The 21,386-nt window shown below is 35.8% G+C and overlaps 2 protein-coding genes and 1 pseudogene across 2 annotated transcripts in view; 1 reads left to right on the top strand and 2 right to left on the bottom strand.

Annotated features, from left to right (window-relative positions):
• The window catches only part of HTR2C (5-hydroxytryptamine receptor 2C), a 284,332-nt gene that overhangs the window by 104,611 nt on the left and 158,335 nt on the right, over nucleotides 1-21,386 (bottom strand). The gene's annotated exons all lie outside the window — the stretch shown is intronic.
• Nucleotides 6,404-7,651, bottom strand: LOC116583464 (COUP transcription factor 2-like). Its single transcript, XM_032331542.1, has one exon. The coding sequence runs from the start codon at nucleotides 7,628-7,630 to the stop codon at nucleotides 6,404-6,406; it is 1,227 nt and encodes a 408-aa protein (XP_032187433.1). The 5' UTR covers nucleotides 7,631-7,651.
• Nucleotides 17,893-17,999, top strand: LOC116583869 (annotated as a pseudogene).

Raw genomic sequence — 21,386 nt, 5'->3', positions numbered from 1 at the left:
CCTTGGCTGGTGTTGTGTTAGTATTTTCTACTTCTGTGGCCTCCGTGCTCTGTAATTTCTCAGCTCAAAGCTCACTTTTTAAATTTTGAGAAGTTCCTTGGCCTTTTTTATTTTATCACTTAAGATAACTTCTAATTAAGATCACTGGCAAATTATAATTACCGATAATTATTTTCTTGCTGAGAGAGGACTGTAACAGGTTAGTGTCCTTTTCAGAATCAACTAAAAAAGAATTAATATTTCTAAAAGCTTCAATTTCCAGTGAGAAGCTGTATTGCTAGGAGGATCTGAGTCAACATTGTGTAGTGTGTGTACCTTCAGTTAATGAGAAACAGTGGGATACGTGGTCCTCATAAGTGTAAAATATAATGAAGCATGAATCGTAATTCTCTAGTACAGTAACAAAATAACAACGGCACTAAAACATTTGGAATTCTGTGGCACACTTAGAATCTTAAGTAGTTTTCCATTTTAATTACCACAAAAGGGTAATAAGCTGTTTCAGAATCTTTTCCACAAAACTTTCCCTGGGCCAGAAGTCTGAAGGAAATAATTTTCTTCTTGAGAACATGTCACTAAGGGGGAGTTCTCAGTTTTCTTAAGAACTGTAATTTTTCTAATGGTTCTTCTAAGAATAGACCATGGCAAGTGTACTTTGAGAAGACTGACATTAATAAAGTAATTTCCTCCCCAGAGATTAAAGTGGCAAAATGAAAACTTGAATTTGAGATATAATAGCAACTTCCCCCCAAATATCTGTGACTTTGTCCTATCTGTACCTCATTTCATCGGAATTAGGAAGTGTTTATATTGACAAGGCATAAGATGTCATTAGAATCTGAAAAGTATATGATTAATAAAGATTTACGATTAGTCTGAAGGTGGGGGCAAGGGAATGGAGGGGCAGGGACAGGGAAATACTTAGTTTTGTCCTAGTTTTATTAATATTTTCATCCTCGGAACTGTTATCTAAAAACAAAATATATAGAAAAATCAATTTCCTTCATATTCTGGGGGATATTTTGGGTATTTAAAATTTAGATTTGAGAGGCAGTTTAAGAGGGTACCGTAGGAAGATCCCAAATCCACCTCCTCCCACAGATACAACAGATCTACAGCTCCATATGGAAAAATTTCCTCTGAAAAAGACCTGAGAACTACCTGAACAAGCTGCTCCATAACAGAGGATAAAAAGGCCACATCAAGATGGGTAAAAGAGACAGAGATACAGTCTCAGCAAAGGCCCTACCTGCGGTGCTGCCACCGTAGTTGGGAGGGATCTAACAAATATGGAGATTCTCCTTGAGGACTTAGGGATCTGTGCCCCACATCAGCCATCCTGACCCTGAGACCAATGCCAAAAGATGAGCTCCAAAAATGTCTGGTTTTAAAAGCCAGGGGCTGGGGCACCTGGGTGGCTTAGTCAGTTAAGTGTCTGCCTTCAGCTCATGGATCAAGCCCTACGGTGGTGAGCAGGGAGCCTATGTCTCCCTCTACTCCTCCCCTCACTTCTGCTTTCTCTCAAATATATATATATATATATATATATATATATATATATATATATATATATATATATATATATATTTAAGCCATGAGGCTGTAGGAAACAGAGAGACTCCACTCTTAGAGGACTTGTATATAGACTCATTCACCTAGGACCCAGAGCAAAAGCAACAGTCTGAAAAGCCATTAGACCATATGTTAAAAAGATTCACTTGTTAGTCTTGTTGTGCCTACAGGAAGGGCAGGAGCCAATGGAACTCTTTCCAGGGAACAGAAATGTTAGCAGAAGCCATTTTTTCACTCTCGCTCTAACTTGCTAGCCCCGGTGGTACTCGCTATGATCCTGCCTAAGCCAGCCAGCAAGAGCACCACCCTCAGGCAGCACTCCACAGCCTCCCCTCAAAACAACTGGCCAGGGAGAGGGCCCTACCCCTAAGCACCACTCCGCCACAGCCTTTCCGAGGGGAATGCCCCTTGAGTGCCTGACTCTAGTAGCTAAGGAGAGTTACATTTTTGGGCCTTATAGTTCTGGAAAAATTGGAATGGCAGTTCTTTGCAAGCTACCACCCCAGAGGTATTGCACAGACAGCAGACTGAAACTTACCCCCAGTCTTCCCATGGAAAAGGCCTATCTACTTGATCTGGAGCTCCAGTCTGAGGGTGGGCTCTAGGCTTACCACACATCTAAAGGCTACAGAAGTGCTCTTAGGGAATGTAGGCTGGGGGATACCATCTTTGAGTTCTCACTTGGCCTCATTACAGCTCCCTGATACCTCTCAGAGAGGAGCTCATATACTAATCTAGTATATGAGGGAGCTATCTCAATTAGCACCTAATTTCAGGCTATTATAGAAGTTATAATATTTTAAAATATTTATGCACCTGACATAGAAGGACCTAAATACATAGAGCAAATACTAATATACATAAAAGAAGAGATATTGACAGTAATACAATAATAGTGGGGAACTTCAGTACTCCAATTGCATCAATGGATAGATCATCCAGACAGAAAATTAATATGGAAACATAAACCTTGAATGACATGTTAGACCAGATAAATAAATGTATATACCTATTTGTGTATATATATTTAATATTCCACTGAATAGCAGCAGAATACACATACTTCTCAAGTGCGCATGGAGCATTCTTCAAGATAGATCACATATTAGACCACAAAACAAGTCTCAATACATTTAAGAAGACTAAAATATCAAGCGTCTTTTCAACCACAAGGTATAAAACTAGAAATCAACTACAAGAAGAAAACCAGAAAAATCACAAATACAACATGGATGACTCTAGAGGGCTTTATAACTGAAGTAAGCCAAACTTAGAAAGGCAAGTACCCTATAGTATCATGGATAAAGATGATGTCACTCTCTCTCTCTCTCTCTCTCTCTCTCTCACACACACACACACACACACACAGACACACACACAGAGGAATATTACTCAGCCCAAAAAAAAAGAATTAAAAAGTTCCATTTGCCACAACATGGATGAGCCCAGATAAAGCTAAGGGAAATACATCAGACAGAAAAAGACAAATGCCATATGATTTCACTTATATGTGGAATCTAAAAAACGAAACAAATGAACAAACAAAACAAAATACTTTGTGATTCCATTTATATGAAGTTTAGGAACAGGTATTTAACTATTATGAAAGAAGTCAATATAGCGATTATCTCTTGGGGCATGATACTGCTTATTGATTAGGCTGTGGTATGAGACACTTAGGTTGCTAGTAACTGTATATTTCAATCTGGATGGTGGTTTCACCTGGGTGTGTATATATGTGTGTTTAAAAAATTACTTATCTAGGGGCACCTGGGTGGCTCAGTGGGTTAAAGCCTCTGCCTTCGGCTCAGGTCATGATCCCAGGGTCCTGGGATCGAGCATCACATTAGGCTCTCTGCTCAGCAGGGAGCCTGCTTCCTCCTCTCTCTCTGCCTGCCTCTCTGCCTACTTGTGATCTCTGTCTGTCAAATACATAAATAAAAAAAATTACTTACCAAAAAATACGTTAATGACCTATGCAATTAAGATTTTTTGCACTTAAACTGTATGAATATTATACCTCAAAATAAAATAGTGCTCACCTAGAAATACAAATAATCTAGTAGAATATAGATTTTATTTATTTATTTATGTATTTGAGATATAGAGAGTGAGCACATGAGAAGGGTGAGGGCAGACGGAGAGAGAGGAGGGAATCTCAAGCAGACTCTGCCCTGAGCCTGGAGCTGATATGGGGCTCAATCTCATGACCCTGAGATCATGACCCTAGATGAAATCAAGAGTTGGATGCTTAACCAGGTACCCCTAGTGGAATATAATAAGAAGATATAGAAAGAAAGAATATACACTTATTTACAGATTTTAAAGAACTTTATTTTTGGAATAATTGCAGATATACAGAAAAGTTCCTAAAATAATAGAGTTAGCATATCTTCCCATCCAGTTTTTCACATTGTTCGTATCTTATATTACCGTAATACATTTGTAAAAACCAATAAACAAATATTTGCATACTGAAACAAACAAATGGAGAAAAAAATGAGGTAAAAAAAAATAAATAAAAAACTTGAATGTAAGACCAGAAACCATAAAACTTCTAGAATAAAACATAAGTGGTAAGTTCCTGGACATTGGTCTAAGGGATATCATTTTGGATCTGAACTACAAAAGCAAAAATAAACACATGAGACTACCTTAAAATAAAAAGCTTCTGCACAGGAAAAGAAACCATCAACAAAATAAAAAAGCAACCTACTGAATGGGAAAAGATATTTCCAAATCATATATCCATTAAGGGCCTAATTTCCAAAATACTTAAAGAACTCCTATTACCCAACACCACCAACAAAACCCCAAGAAATCTGATTTAAAAATAAGCAGAGGATCGGAATAGGCATTTTCCCACAGGAACATCCAGATGGCCAACAGGTGCATGAAAGGATGTTCAACATCACCGATCATCAGGGAAATATGAATATGCTTCAAGACTACAGTGAGATATCATCTCATTAATTGTCAAAATAGCTATTATAAAAAAAATAAGTGTTGGTGAGGATGTGGGGTCGTTATGTTGTACACACAAACCTAACATTATGTTATATCTCAATTATACTTCAATTTAAAAAATTTAACTTTGATATATTTGTTTCTGCATGGAAAGAAAACTCTAGCTTTGAGAAATTAGAAAAAGGTACACATTTTAGACCAAAATTATGTGACCGTTTTATAACTTTTTTTCCAGATTATTTGACCTAATTCAATTTCTTATACTTAAGACGATTTCTCTAAAGCATCTGTAAACTTTTGATTCTTTTTTTTCTATACCAACAGGTAGATATTTCTGACCTGTGAAATCATAAAGAGATTTTTGTGACCAAATTGTTCATGACTTGCTTGTCACCCTCCCCTATCATCTACTTTATTAAAATCCTAAAATACAATCCTGAGAAAAATTTATCTGCATATATAAATTGATGCATTGTGTCTTACTTATTTTGGAAAGCTCTTCCAAAATTGGTGGATTTGTGTGGTATGGAGTCCTCTGGAGGACCAGGTCAAGGGTAGATGGTTTACTTTCATTTGGGGTATAGGGTGGCTCAGAAAAAGACTATTTTTAAGACTTTAAATAAACAATACTTTAATTTCTGAGTACTTTCAGTTTTTCTTGGAATATAACACTTGACCAAATAGTTCAGTTTTTATAACTTTTACAGTATACTGAAATATGGTACTTAAGGAAAAAACCCTTCATTTAACAACAAATTGTAAACTGAGATACTAAATCAATCATGTTACCTATAAGTGCCAACACTGTTATTTCATCATACTGATTTCAACCACATTTTTAAAAAAGGAGATAATGCCAATACTTATAATTGAAAGGATTTCCAAATATATAAATACAGTAACAATTCAAGAGCTGAGTGGGACTCAATTCAAATGACAAAAGTTCACTTTTTATTCAAAACTACAGCAAGTGCCTTGGACACATTCCTTGCTGCCAATAAATCCACAGTTCATTCTCTAAACTATTTTTAAAAATCTAGGTTAGTCATGGTGTCTTTTGAGGGGAGAGGCAGGGTAGGGGAAGCTAAGGGGAAGCTAAGTGTTACGTATAATTCCTGCAGTTCTCAAATTAAAGTGCTCAATTTCAGGTAAATGTTTTGGATACCCCTCATAAGTGTGTTTCCATCTTCTTTGAGCTGCCTTTTAAGGCTTTATGTATTCCTAGGATATTGTCATGGACTCAGTTTTAATTCTTGCAGAACTTATATTTTAAGGATACATAGCATTTAAGAAGCCAGGATTGTATCAAAACTTATTATAAAATCCCAGAATAAACTGGTTTGGAACTAGAACAGTATAGAAAAGAACAGCTAGAGGTACATAGACAAAAGACAATTAATAATTTGGAAAAAAAACAAAAAAGACTTACTTTCTGCATTTTGCTAGTTTTCTTCCCTTCTCCTTAAATGCACTTTAAGCAATATTTTTGAAAAATTTATCGAAAAAGAGAGAGAGAGAAAGCTAATTTCCTTTTTATACAAAAATAAGTAGCAGGCTGTTCTCACCCACACAGGAGTTTTTTTAGGTTTTTGTTTTTTCAGGTTTTTTTGTTTTGTTTTGTTTTTGTTTTTGTTTTTTTTTTGTTTCTGTTTTTTTGTTTTTGTGTTTTTTTTGTATTCTGTAAACAGTCTTTTTTTTTTTTTTAACTCATAGTCCATTAAATTCTTTTCCTCTCTTCTTTTAGCAAACTTGTAACATATATCCTTTAACAGAAGGAATTTAAGCAAACAAACCAGTCTTTTCCTTTTCTTTCTGTTTCAGTTCCCCTTCTTATTCTGATTTATTTTTTGGATGCCGTATACAGCTAGTTAGGACTGTTACCCGACAATAATATATCCCGGATGAGGCTTTTGATGGAGATTTTACCCACCAAATGAACGAAAAATAATTGCTCTATCACGGAGGAGGAGACTGTGCGGAGGGAAGGAAGGCGAAGCAAAAGCTTTCCAAATCTCATTGGTTGGTTGGAGTACTGGATTCTAACGTATTTCTCCAAAGCAGACTGGGACTTTTCCTGCCAGCTTTCCACACTGGCTACATCAGAGAGACCAATGGCATCTGAAGTGAACAGGATTATGGCTTTGATGCAGCTGTACTCAACGGGGTCGACGCGCAGAGTTTTGAACTTCTCCATTTGCTCTTGAAAAATCTGTACCTGGTCCATAAAGATGGCCACCTGGCTGGAGGACGCCGGCGAGCCCTGTAAGCTGGTGGCAGCCAGGAATGGGAGGACATGGAGTGGCATGGAGCACTGTGCCCAGTTCACCATGAACAGGTCACACCAGGTGAGGCGAAGCAGGGCCACTTGGTCGTCGATGGGCAGGTCAGGGAAGAAGGGTATTTTCTGGGCCCATTCAATGGCACCGAAGAGCACCCGGGCAGCCTGCTCACAAATGTTCTCAAGGGTCAAGACATCGTTGGGCTGCACGCACTGGCTGCCTGACCCGAACAGGGTATAGGGCTCGGCGCGGATCAGCAGAGAAATATAATCAGACAGGTTAGTGTGGAAGCCGAGGGATTCCCTATTGGTCGGCACTACTTGCCCACGGGTTGGCTGGACGAGTGGTATCCTGTTCTTGTGCACTGCATTTCTTTTCATACCCATGTCGACGCACTTTTTGAAGCGGCAGTACTGGCACCGGTTGCGCTGGTGCTGGTCAATGCGACAGTCTTTGTTGGCTTGACATGTGAAGTTTTGACTCTTCCCCACACTGCGCTTGAAGAAGCTCTTGCAGCCCTCGCATGTGAACTGGCCGTAGTGTTTGCCGCTTGACTTGGCCCCACATACCACGCAATCGATACGCTGTTGCTGCTGCTGCCTGTTGTCACCATTCAAGCCACCAAGGCTGCTCCGTTCCACAGCCACCGTTTCCGCCGGCGTGATGACTGGGCCACCTTGGCTGGGTGTCTGTGGCAGGTACGGGGCACTGGGTGGCGGCCCTGGCTCCGGAATCACCTGCAAGACCGGGCTACCCTCCAAGCTGGGGATCTCATCCTGGGGGTCGCTCCGAGTGTTGACCGCCGTTTCCATTTCTGTGGTGGCCGCGTTGGTATTTCCTGCTCCTCTGGCTGTGGATGATGGCGGCTTCTGATCTCTGGCTCCGGCGCACTGCCTTTTGTGTGTGCGACTGTGCGACAGGAAGTAGGAAGGCGCCCCCGGGTGGCTCAGGGGCTAGTTGGTTGAGGTTAGTTAGTTTTTCCTTTTTTGTTTCTTTTTTGCAAAGTTTTATCAATTTCTTGTCTGGACTGGTATATCTGTTTTGTTTCCCTCTGCTGGGCATTGTTGGTTTCGGGGGGCTTCCCACCAAGAACGGCAGGGTAAGTGCCGGTTGTGAGGGAGTGGGACCGGAATATGGAGAGAGAGGGAGGGTAGGGAGAATTGCAAGTGGATTGTCTAGCTTCAAGACAGAAATAGGAAGAAGAAAAAAAAAAATCTCCAAAGGTCTCACTTGCTTTCACTCTCTCCCTCCCTCTCTGGTTCACTCTTACGGAAAAAGATTCTTACGGGTTTTTTACTTTGGGAAGACTCTGTTGCCACGAAGTGGGTGACTAGTACAAATGCTTCCCAAAGACTGTATTTCTTGATTGATGTCGACAGTTGTAATTGCTTTCATCATTTCCATCTCCTATGGCTAATCGGATTGTGTTTTGTTTTTGTTGTTGTTTTTGTTTCGTTTTGTTTCGTTTTGTTTTGCCACAGTCACTTAATAAAATGAAAGCTGGAATAAAAAAGCAATCAAGGCTTTTTAGCAATGATAGCTTTTAGAAGAAAAGAGCAGAGGAAACTTTTTTCACCAACGCAGTATAGAAAGTCATTTTGAGTGAGAAAGCTAGGGAGAAATAGGATGCTACACTGTACAAGTTGATTTCAGACCACCTAGGTTCAGGACTAAAGAGAACTGTGAGGTTGACCTGTGTGACTTTTCTAGTATTCAACTCTTTTTGCCTTATAAAAAGGTCAATTTCATGTAGTTTAACCTTGTGTCATCCATTTTCTACAGAACAAATTTATGAGAACCAGTGTCATAGAATACCAAAAGAGTTTAGGGTTTAATGGCTTGGAGGCAAATCTCACCCCTGTCACTTAAAATATGTGTGATTTTGGGTAAACAATAGTATCTTTCTGTGCCTCAGCTTTCTTATCTGTATGATATTAGATTGTATTACTAAAGGCAGCAATGTCAGTATCCATTTTACTGTTTCTTGTATAATTTAATTGCTCCCAGTTTGGGGTAATTACAAGCAATACTGTTACAAATAATTCTTTACACATATGTTAGAGCTTAATTGTAAGACATTCTTTAGGATGTATACTCAACCTTGGAAGTCATGGATTATAAGGCATGAACTTTGCTAATATTGCTATATAATGCCATATTATTTTTCAATAGTTGTATCAATTCGCATTCATTCTCACCACAGTGTATGAGTTCCTGCTGTTCCACATGTTTGCCAACACAAATTAAAGTGCCAGCACCCTTTAATTTCTCCTGATCTAGTGACTATTGGTATTTAATTGTGGTTCTTCATTTCTCTGATTACCAATAAGTTTGAGCACTGCATATGTAAAGGTACTCAAATTCATCTGGATTTCATTTGTGAAGTACCTCTTCAGTTTTATCTTTTTGTCAATTGCATTGTTTGCTTTTTTTTTTTTTTTTAATTGATGCATTGGGCACTATTTTCCAAGACTATTCTCAACTAACTTTATAGTTTGAACTTTTTTGACCACTGCAAATGCCTGTGTGTTCTGGTTTGTGGTTAAAAATGATCAAAAACAGGGGCGCCTGGGTGGCTCAGTGGGTTAAAGCCTCTGCCTTCGGCTCGGGTCATGATCTCAGGGTCCTGGGCTCTCTGCTCAGCGGGGAGCCTGCTTCCTCCTCTCTCTCTGCCTGCCTCTCTGCCTACTTGTCATCTCTGTCAGGCAAATAAATAAATAAAATCTTTAAAAAAAAATGATCAAAAACAGTTTCCTTCTCCAAGGCAACTCCAAGACACTTTTCCTTACAAATCATAGAGGTGAGAGTGTGGTTCAGGTTTACCTCTGTAGGGTGCAGACTTAAAATGAGGATGATCGGTTGGTTTCCTGTCTGTATACTTTCAAACTCCCTTGTTTAGCCAACATCTGTAGGGCAAAAGGTGCTTCAATCCTGACCCTATATATTCCAACCTTGACTAAAATTTTGTCTTCATTATTCCTTACTATCTTGTGAGTTCTTTGATATGCGCGCACGTGTGCACACACACGCGCGCGCACACACACACACACACACACACAATCTAATATGCTTGTTTGGTAGTGTTGTCCAAAAATCTTCGTCTGCCATGTTTCAGAAAACAGAACTCATTGCTGAGTAAACCTATAAAATCCTGTTGTGTACCTCATGCCTCCCATTCTCTTAAAAATAAGTTGGCATCTAATAAAGAAAAACCAGGCTTAAAAAGAGTTTAATTAAAGTGTAGAGTTATTTGAAATATCTGCTAAGCTTTGGCTGTAACCATTCCCCCCACTGGCCTTCAAGAGTAGTCCTAATGTGAATCTGAATGAGCTCAGGGCCCCACTGTGAACAGCAGTTATCCTGCTTGAGTTAAAAGGATTCTTACTTAGCATAAAACCTGTATTAGGGATTTTATCAATCTTGTTAACAGGTGCTTAACCTGCTTCCAGTCTGCAGGGCACAGAAGAAAACATATTCTATGGTTCTAATGAGTGTAGGGAGGGGAGGAAAAAGACTTGTTTTAGTATCAGCTCTCTGCTCTGCCACATGCTATGTGTGTGTATATCCACTTTGGGATTTAGTTTCCTTCTGAAAACCCAAAAAAATCACCTGTTTTCTCTACTTTACAAGGTTCTTCAAGGATAAATTGAAACATTATGTATGATTGAGTTAAATATTTAAGATATCAACTGTAGTCTTTGACCCGAAATAACACACCTTTACTATCTGTGTTTCCTTTGTCCTTATGAGTTATTCACTGAACTGAACCAGATTGAGGTCTAGGCACCATTTATTACCTTAAAGACCTATGCAGACAACTGAAAAACAAGGCTGCAACAAGAGGCAGTTTGAACTTTTGCCAAATGTCTTCTGAAATGGAATCCCGAGGAGCTTGGCCAGTCCATCATTGAGGTTGTAAGATTTATACACAAAACTCTTACTAATCTTTCCTCATTTGGCCCTATATATATTTTATTCTCTATTTCTTTTGTTTATGCAAAGTCCAAAAAATAGTAAAGAAAGAGAATCAGGAAGGGAACTGGAATATTTGCCAGGAGCTTAAAGTTTTCTGTCTCTGATCTGGGATAGCAAAGATTCCTTATTACACAGCACACCTCACCATCTAGGTCCCAGAGGGCCAGGCACTGCCTCTTAGATAGGGCACTCCATCTAGGTAGCTCTGTTTTCATAATGACAGACACAAAATTTTTTTAATATATAATATATAAATTTATATATATTCATTATATGAATATATATGTGTGTCTATATAATATATATTTGTGTGTGTATATAAAAGTTCATATGAATAGATATATGTGTGTGATTAGTATATACTAAGCGAATATTTATTACTTTTGATTAGTATATACTAATATATATACTATATATATATTTATATATACTATATATAAATTTATATTCATTATATGAATATATGTATGTATATATATAGTATATATGTGTGTGTGTCTATAAAAGGTTATATAAATATATATATTGTGTGATTAGTATATACTAATCGAATATTATTCACAAGGCTAGAAGCTGACTATTTTTAAGCTGACTTACAATATATTGTATTCTTTTTTTTTTTTCCTGTTCTTTGATCTCATTTTACTAAACTATCCTTCATTTGGGACATATTGTCAGAAGTTTCTGGCATGTGAACTTAAATAATATTTTCCTGATCACGTTTATTTAGGGCTTCCAAAATAACATTCTACTGAAATAAATTCCTAAGAGTAATTTTATTAATAATATTAAGATATCCACACATACTAAGTGCCAGGTATTCTTCACACATGACCTCAAACCCTCAATGCCATCTCAGATAATTTTTCTGTTTTATAGATGAATAAAGTGTTATTTAGGAAAAAAAAAAGTGATCTGTCCAAGGTGAGAAGATAATGTAAGGATTTACACCCATGTTCAGCTGATACCAAAGTCCACATTCTACAGCACTATAACACCTCAAGAAATACCGCTGAGGTTCAGTGGTATTTCATGCTTATTGACATATGCATTGACAGATGGACTGACATGGTCCTTCCAATACATTCCACTTGCATTATTAAAAAACCTCTTTGGAAAAGGAATGATACTCATTCTTACATTGACAGTATTACCCAGAAATGATGCAGTACTTTATTTGCTGCCAAACATTTGTTGTCACGTAGACATAGGCATGATCCATTTCTACATTTCTATCTTATTTCCTAAGGGATATTACGAAACCATTGTTTGCCCCAAGGATTTTAATTAGAAATGAATATCTCACCTCTCCATTAGTTACCCTTAGTCAGAATCACTGAATTTAGTCATTGCTGATTTTGAAATTTCTCCAGAAATTATTCAGGACTGATGCTGAAAATTAGTAATTTTACCTAGTGATGAGAAATCAGAAAATTCCAGACAAGTAACATTTAAATTACTCAAGTATTTTTTAAAAAGTGAGTAAGTTCCTTGGGGTCCAGGGCCCTATTTATTCACCTCTATTTCCTAATGCCAAGTATGAAGACTGATACAGAGTGAACTTTCAGTAAATATGTATTTGGTAACTTGAAATTTTGATACATGATCGCAGAAGGTGTCTTCCAAGACCATTTCCCTATAGACCTTATGAACTATTCAGAATGAGGCATGTTTTAAGACATGAACATAAAATTAACTAGACTAGAAGTAGATGAAGTATGAATGCCAAGAGGGGCAATCAAGAAAATATTCAGAAAAAGTATGGAGATAATTTAACTTTTCAGTACCTAATCTTAACACTTTTTAGTTATAGGGACAAGCAGAAGCCCTTGTAACGGCAGTTGTACATGTTTGCTCATTTTATTCATGGTCATTTTATTTATGTTTTATAAAGATTTTTAAAATTTATTTGTTTATTTGACAGACAGAGAGCACAGATAGGCAGAGAGGCAGGCAGAGAGAAAGCAGGTTCCCCGCTGAGGAGAGAGCCCCGATGCGGGGCTCGATCCCAGGACCCTGGGATCATGACCTGAGCCGAAGGCAGAGGCTTTAACCCACTGAGCCATCCAGGTGCCCCTTTATTTATGTTTTAATGCCATTTTTTTTTAACATGGCAGATAGTATTTGAGGTACAATTTTTATCAATATATTAGTAAATTTTTATCATAATGTTTTATGCCATCATGTTTGTTTCATAGTATTTGTCATGACATTTTAAACTATATCTGTTTTTCCTTCACAAGTGTTAGATAGCAGAATGATAAAAATATATCTCTAAAAGTTCCAGAGATAGAAGCTGTTGTATTTTTATTAAACTATGAGTAGAAGGTTACAATCCTGAAATTATATGTATAATTAAACTGGGTTTCTCTATTTTTCCTCAAAGTTGAATTGGCTTTGAATATATTTAAAAAGTATGAAAAGAACTGGTTATGAAGCAATTTGGTAGCTGGGAAAATGCTATCTGCTTTGTGACAGTCATTTAAATGCTGCCATTGTGAGCCCTTTTCTCATCAGCTGATCATAGAGACATGTCCCTCTACTGAACTTCTTGAACTATGTACTATGTGTTCAGTACATGATTGCATCATTAGCACAGATTTTCACATTGTATATTACCTCTCTATACAAGTTTCTGCTTCCCACCAACACAGAAACACACATGTGTGTACATATAATTATATTATAAACTCTCGTAGGCAGAGATTGAGATTAACACATTTGTATATCCCCCTGTGTTTTGTTTGTTCAGCACTAAAAAAGAGCAGATATTCAATGTGTTTTATATTCATTGTGGTTTGGCACATGAGTTATAATAGCTTAATTATGACCTTTGTTTTCTTTGTTCATTGTTAGAACATCTCCATCCTGGTGGCTAATTGGTCGTTGCTGGGTCCATAAGAGCTTCTTAAAGTGTTAGAGAGAGTGGAATTAGAGTGCAGGGTTGAGTGGGATGCAGTAGCTTCTGGGTAAAATAAGGCTTTAATTTCATTTAGATACATATTTTAGAAGGGATACAGAAACCAAACTTGATAGCTATAAAATTAGATGTACAAAGTAAAAGACATTTGGGCAATTATTTGATTTATTTAATCAGTTAATAAAGGAAAATGTTTAATTCCAGTCCCTGGATGAATTCTGTGGTTTCAGTTATCTGATCTGGCTGACTAAAAAATGTAAGTGAATATGTCATTGCAATTTTTGGAATGCACTTATAATACTGTTCAGCAAAAGTGATCTCTGAAAGATCAGATTAGTATCCCAAGAGTACACTGACAAACAAATTTTATTGTTGAAAAAGCTTACAATTCTATGATATCTACAAAATTGTCTCCATTTTGAGATGATTTAAGAACATGTGCTCCAATTTGACAAAGACTATTCCAGGATTTAACTTTTAGAAATTATATATGGCTATTTTCAATCACACTACACAATTTTGCTTCAACTCCCTCAGAGATTTTTTTTTTTTTTTTGGATAGTTTCACTTCTGATACTGGCTCATATTACAAAAAAACAAGTAAAACCTGTTACAGTAATATTGCTTTATTTTGAAGTTTGAGTGAGAGGAAAGGGTAATATTTATTTCTTGTTAATATAGTATGTATCTGTCTTAAATTTTGATTTAGAGTCTTTCCATAAAACAAGGTATAATGGGAGAGGGAAAAAGGAAGTTCTTGGGTAACTGATTTTAACAGTAAGGGAAACAAAAAGGGTAAGCTCAGTCATTGAAGACAATCTCTTTTTATTGCACATATCTGCCTAAGAAAGGCCTTAAAATAATCCTGTTTTGAGATAAAAGCAACTTTAGAGAATCTAAAACAATCTAATTCTACAAATCAGGGAAAGGAGGCTCAAAGCTAAGTGACTTCATCTCGATTACAAAGTTAGTGGCAAAATTGAAACTAGAAATGGGTGCCAGGGGGGTTTAGTTGGTCAAGCTCTGTGTTTGGCTTTGGTCATAATCCCAGGGTCCTGAATGGAACCCCACAATGGGGGGGGGTGCCTTCTCAGCAGGGGTCTGCTTCTCTTTCTCCCTCTGTGCTCTCTCTCTATCTAGTAAATAAATAAAATCTTAAAAAAATTTTAAAAAAATAGAAACTAGGCCTTTAATGCCCTATTATCCCTTAGAATTAACCAATAAAAAGAGAATGTAAAAGTGCAGAATACAGAAATAGTTCACAAATAAGAGTAATTCATCTAAAGTCTCGCATCACAAGGTAAACTCAAGTTACATTATTGATGGTTTTTCTAAGAACTTTGATACGCCCCTCTTCCAGCTTTCCTCTCTGACCTGGTACCTTTCTAAATTCATTCTTTCCTGCCTCAGCTTTTGCTTCTTCTCCTTGACCCTAGGCTATACTGGAATTAATAGCTGTTGTTGGACAAGGTCTTTAACACAGGGAGAGTTGTTTTGTTGGCCCAAAACTATAGTGAACAAGGTCTTTGAACATGAGGCGGTTGTTTTATAGGCCAAAAACTAAAGTGATCTCCTTTTAGCCTATAAACAAGTGTAAGTCTCTCATCTGCAATTAAAGTACTTCCTTGACCTTCTTTTCCCTCTAATAAATATGATCTCTTTTGAGAGTCAGAACCAAGACTCTCTAAAAATTTTTTCATAAAAACCAAATATAATGTATGGAACTTATTTGGGTCTTGATTTAAGTGAATAAACTTGTTTAGATCCTAATTTGAGTTAACTGGGAAAAAGTGAGTATAGATTGAGTAGTAGATGATATTCAATAACCATTTTAAATTTATTAGGTAGCATAATATTATGGTGCTAAGTTTAAAATGTCACTGTAATTAAAGATGTATAAAGAAGTATTTACAAGGGCAGGCCTTCCATAATGGTAAAATGAGGACTTCGGAGGAATCTTTTCTCACAAAACCAGTAAAAATATTTGCAAAATGGTGAAAATTGACCATTTCAGAATTTTCGAAATTAAGTGGGGCCTGACTGTTTTTGGAGCTCCATATGAAGCTCCATCCCCACAGCACTGTATTTGGAGTAGTTTTCTTGAAATACCTTTTTCCCAGAGCATTGTGGCTATTTGACATGACTTTGAGTTCAGGTACTCAGAAGAAGTCCTATTCATAGGGTATTATTGAAACAATAGCAAATAAGTTGGACTCAGTAATACTATAATTTCCTAAGGCTGTGAGTTCATTGGAACAAACAAAAGCCTGGCTAAAAAGTTAGAAGGAATGTCTCAGTAATAGGAATAAGTCCAATATAGGGGATTTTAAAAGGCTCCATCATATTCCAGGAGATCTAAAAACAGCACACATGCATGGCCCTGCACATACTTAAAAAAGCCCAGAGAGGACCCCAATAATTCAACTCCCGCTCTCCTTGGTGCCCTGCTAACATGAGAAGTAAAAACAAGACTAACATGTAAACTCTTGAAATTTGAAGATGCAACTTCACACAACAATCAAAGAGCAGAACAATAACTGGCTTAAAGCATTTAATGAAATATTTTAACCAACAACAGGCTAGTCACAAATAATGCTGATCCAGGGGTAATGTCTAAGGAGCCAGGCTTTAAATAAAAACAAGAATTAAAGGAAAAATCTACCAGAGAAAATAGCAGCTACACATAGCAAGAAATATAGAATCTACAAAATTAACTTAGGAAAGTCATAAAGCAATCAAGAATAAGGAAAAAAGAATAATATCAACAGCAAACACTGAGAGTAGAGGGATCTGACTCTGAAGGTGTTACAGTATATTATTTAAAATATCCAGTTTTCAACAAGAAAATACAAAATACAAAGGAACAGGAAAGTAGCGCCCATAGACAGGAATAAAAGCAGTCACTTTGGGGTGCCTGGGTGGCTCAGTGGGTTAAGTCTCTGCCTTTGGCTCAGGTCATGATCTCAGGGTCCTGGGATAGAGCCCCGCATCAGGCTTTCTGCTCAGCAGGGAGCCTGCTTCCCCTTCTCTCTCTGCCTGCCTCTCTGCCTGCTTGTGATCTCTCTCTCTTTGTCAAATAAATAAAATCTTTAAAAAAAAAAAAAAGCAGTCACTTTCTAGTGTCTTGGAGGAGATCAGATGTTCAGTTGATTAGACAAAAAGTTTAAATCAGCTATGAAAATATGTTTAAAGACGTAAAGGAGAGTATATTTCAAGAACTAGAGGAAACTATGATAGTGTTTCATTGAATAGGTAAAATCAATTAAGAGATAAAAATTCATCTAAAATTAAAAAGTAAACACAAATAGAAATTCCGGAGTTGAAAAATACAATGACTAAAGTTATAAATTCATTAGATGGGGTTAACAGAGGAATTCAGCAGGCAGAATAAGAGTCCATGAACTTGATGATAGGTCAAAAGAGATTATCCAGTCTGAAGAACAGAAAGAAAAAAAAATAAAGAAAAATGAACAGAGTCTGTGGGACACCATCAAATGTATGCATAATTTGAGTCCTTAAAAGAGAGGAGAGAGAGAAAGAGGCAGAAAAAATTTGACATAACAATGGCTAAAATTTTCCCAAATTTGATTCTCAAATTTGATGAGAAACATTAATTTTGACCTAAAAAGCTCAAGGAACACCAATTAGGATACATTTTGGGAAGGATTATAAGACACTTCATAGTCAAACGATTGAAAGATAAGAAGCAAATTATGAATGTAGCATGAGATAATTTGACACATACAGGATGACTCATAAAAGTTTAATGGCTGACTTCTTGTCAGAAACCACAAAGCCCAAAAGGCATGTAATTCAAAGACGGTCAACTGAGAATTCTATATTCAGTAAAACTGTCCCTCAAATATGAAAAATAAGTAAAAAGGTTTTTAGATAAACAAAAACAGAACTTGTCATCAGCATACTTGACCTACAACAACTACTAAAGGGAATCCTTCAGCTAAAATGAAAGGCTAGATGGTAACTCGAATCTATCCGTATTAAAACACTTCCCCTAAATGATTTAAAAGACAAGTACATAAATAATAATACAAAACTATTTTGATGGGATATAATGTAGAAAGGTGTAATTTGCATGACAATGATAGCACAAAGGATGGGGAAAGAAGGAAAGTACACTGGAGGAAAATCTTTACACATTTGAAATTTAATATAAATCTTAGCTTTGCGCAGTGGAGTATCGTAGCCAATGAGGTTTATCCGAGGCGCGATTATTGCTAATTGAAATTTAATATAAATCTTGATAATTTTTTTTAAAGATTTTATTTATTTATTTGAGAGACAGCTAGAGACAGAGCACAAGTGGGGGAGAAGGAGAAGCAAGTTTCCCACCAAGCATGGAGCTGGATGAGGGTCTTGAATCCAGGCACCCCATAAATCTTGATTATTTTAAGTTAAGGTACACATTATAGGGAGTGACTGCTAATTTGCATGGGATTTCTTTTTGGGGTGATGAAAATATTCTGGAATTAGATCATGATGATTGCTTGACTTCCTGAATATACTAAAAGCCATCACATTTTATACTTAGAAGGGGTGAATTTTATGGTCTATAAAATGTATCTTAATTTTTAAAAAAGAATGAAAATAAAAAAGATGCATATTGTAAGCCCCAGAATCACCACTAAAAATATTCCAAAAAAACAGTAAAAAAGTAAACAAAGGAATTTAAATGGTACAGTAGAAAATATCTCTATCATCTCTAGTTGACAAAAATAAAAAAATTATTAAAAGTTTTCTGTGAGTAGCAGTAGATGGTCTTTCAAAATTCAGAAAAATATTGTCATGGTGGTAGGAAATTGTGTGGAAAAACAGTGACTTTGAATTTGTTTCCAAATATGTCATTCTTTATGAGGTGTATGTGAAGGGGGTCCTTCTTTAAGGAAAAAATGATTACAACTCTTGTATAATTTTTTAACTATTAGTATATTGTTTTCAAGTCAACATCTCTTGTATACTTTTTACTTATTAGTATATTGATTTCAAGTCAACACATATGCCTTATTTTTTCCTGACAGATTTGTTTAGTGTGCTTAATAACACCTGTAATGAAGGGCTGCTCTAAGGTTTTGATGAATGGTATAAGTAAAAATATTATATTAGAGAAACTGCTATTGTTTGTGTGACACAACAAAGCAGTCAGAAAAGAGTACATAGGATTTGAGGTTAGATCCATCTTTCCTCCCTGTACAACCTGAATTTAAGTTTCCTTATCTGTATAGGTAATTAATAGCACCCATCCTAAGTAATTTTATTAGATTAAGTCATAAGATTTGAGTGATGTGTTTGGCGTATAACTGGGCCCAAATATATATCAAAGCTCTCACTATAATTATCTTATTTTTGTTACTGTTATTGCTTTATAGCATTTGGTAATTTCCATAAACCCATGATACTGACCTACTAGGCATGAATTTAAAAAAATCAATAGTTAAGAAGTAAGGTCAGTTGAAGTTTGCTTTTGTTGTCTTACTATTTTTCCTTTCTGTACTTTTATTTTTCCTATTAACTGTCACCTTTGTGTACTGTTTAATTCTCTTTTTTTCCCAAGTAATCTTAACACATGTCTGAAAAAAATTGCAGGAGGACATAAAGTTGGGCTACGAATGTCATACCTTTTGAGTTTCTTTATTTCACAATAAACACTAGACAGATATTAATCACATTGTCACAATATTTTACATCAGAATTAAATACACTCTCAGATTTCCTCACCACATGTTCCCTCTTTCCTTTGGTTATTTATGTAACTAATTTAATTAGAGTTTCTTAAAAATGAAACTTTTAGGTAAATCAGCCAAGTAAAAGTTAATTCAGTAATTTGTCATAGTCCTGCATGCTAAAAAAATTACTTATGAAATGGTGGTCCTCAAAAATTGTTTTTATATTTTTAAATAAAATAAATTTTGGGGAAGTAGTCATTTAACTTTCCTACTCTACTTAAACTACAAGACTTTCACCTTACCTCATTATAATTAAATAAAAAAAATATTATATTATAATATTAAAACCAAGAAAATACTTCCAGAATGTTTGTTTTAGTAGAGGTGGAAGCAGATGGTTTAAATTTTCATATGCATATCTATTTAATTGTAGCCAGAGGTTTGGTTCAATGCAATACTAAATATATCTTAAAATTGTATTGAGACTTAAAGTATACTAAATATTTTCCATTTCAGTCTTGAGTATTTACAAATACCTATAAAGTTGATGCTAAGTGAGATAATGCAGGTCAAAATACTTATCATCATAGGTACACAGTAAAAGCTAGTCATTCACAAAGGAGACTAATTCCGAGGGATATCCATTGATTTTCCCAAAATCACAATATTAGTATGGCGTTATTTAAGAGTCATTTGATTAAAAAAATCTAGCTAAAACACAGTATTTTTTAGTCAGAAGTGGAGCTAAGGACATGAAAATACAAAATTCAAATATGTATATGATTAAAATTAATATTTAGCTTTAGTATAATTTTTCTATGAAACAATTTTCTTTTTTTTTTTTTGGTAACTAAGCAAAATATCATGCTTAATGGAAATAGTCTGCTGTCTTTATTTCTCACTCCAGTTGCCCTTTTAGAGAACACAATGATTGAATTACAAGGGTTTATATATCCCACCCACTGTTGAAACTCATGTATATACAGAGATGGTAATCAGGTTTTTGAAGAAATGAAAATTAGACTTAAATCTCCCCCATTATGAAAAATACTTCAAAGAACATAAGGAATGTACTTTTCATTATTTATCTACACTTTATTTTGAACGTTTTCCATGTGAAACTAAATAAGTTAGATTTAGCTATTAGTTTAATAACACATACTTAGCTTCCTCCTCTGTACTCGTTCCTAAAATAGAAAACCCAGGAAAGTTCTTTCTCTCTATAAATATGAAGGAGATATTAAACTGAGAATGTATGAGATGGAGTTAGAGTAAAATAGAAAAATAAGTAAGTGCCTAGTAAACATTAAATGCTTTTCTTTTAGCTCCCCTTCAAGGTTTTTTTCAATATAATTTTGAGGAGAAAATGCTGTATGTTTTTTATTAGCTAGTGTAATTCTTTCAGGTTCTAAAAATGATCTTGATCTAGAATAAGGAAAGTTTTGCTCTACAGAAGATGGTCTGACCCCGTTATCTTATGTTCACTCTAAATACTAATTCAGAATACTTTCTTTTCTGCTTCATTCTGAAATAGATTAAATTCCACAAATGCTGTGATCCCACAACTACACAGGAAGTAGAAATAAAGAATCTACAACAGCTCGGGCTACTTTGTATTTGTACAGACTTACATAAAGACCTTCAACTATCTCTTAACATGTAATTCAATAATAAAAATAGAAATATATAGGTAATTAAAACTCTATCTCCAGGACTTACTTTATTAACTATTTCTCAGTGAAAGAAATCTACAGTGTAAAAAAAACTCATTCAACCTTGATTGTCTTGATATTCTTCTTTTAAAAAGAAACGATGCCATTAAATCATAGAAAAAATCCATAAAGTGGGTTTTGGGGGACTTAGTATTATGTGAACAATGTGCAAACACCTTGCCTGTGCTATATTTTGAATGCAGAACAATTAGAGTGCAAAGATTTTAGATCTTTTATTTGGAACACAAAACAAATTTCAACACTCACTGAATATGGAAAT

Source organism: Mustela erminea, chromosome X, assembly GCF_009829155.1.
Source record: "Mustela erminea isolate mMusErm1 chromosome X, mMusErm1.Pri, whole genome shotgun sequence".
In the NCBI taxonomy this organism is placed as follows: Eukaryota; Metazoa; Chordata; class Mammalia; order Carnivora; family Mustelidae; genus Mustela; species Mustela erminea.
Note: the sequence above shows the minus strand (reverse complement) of the source record. Positions and strands in the feature narration are given on the sequence as shown.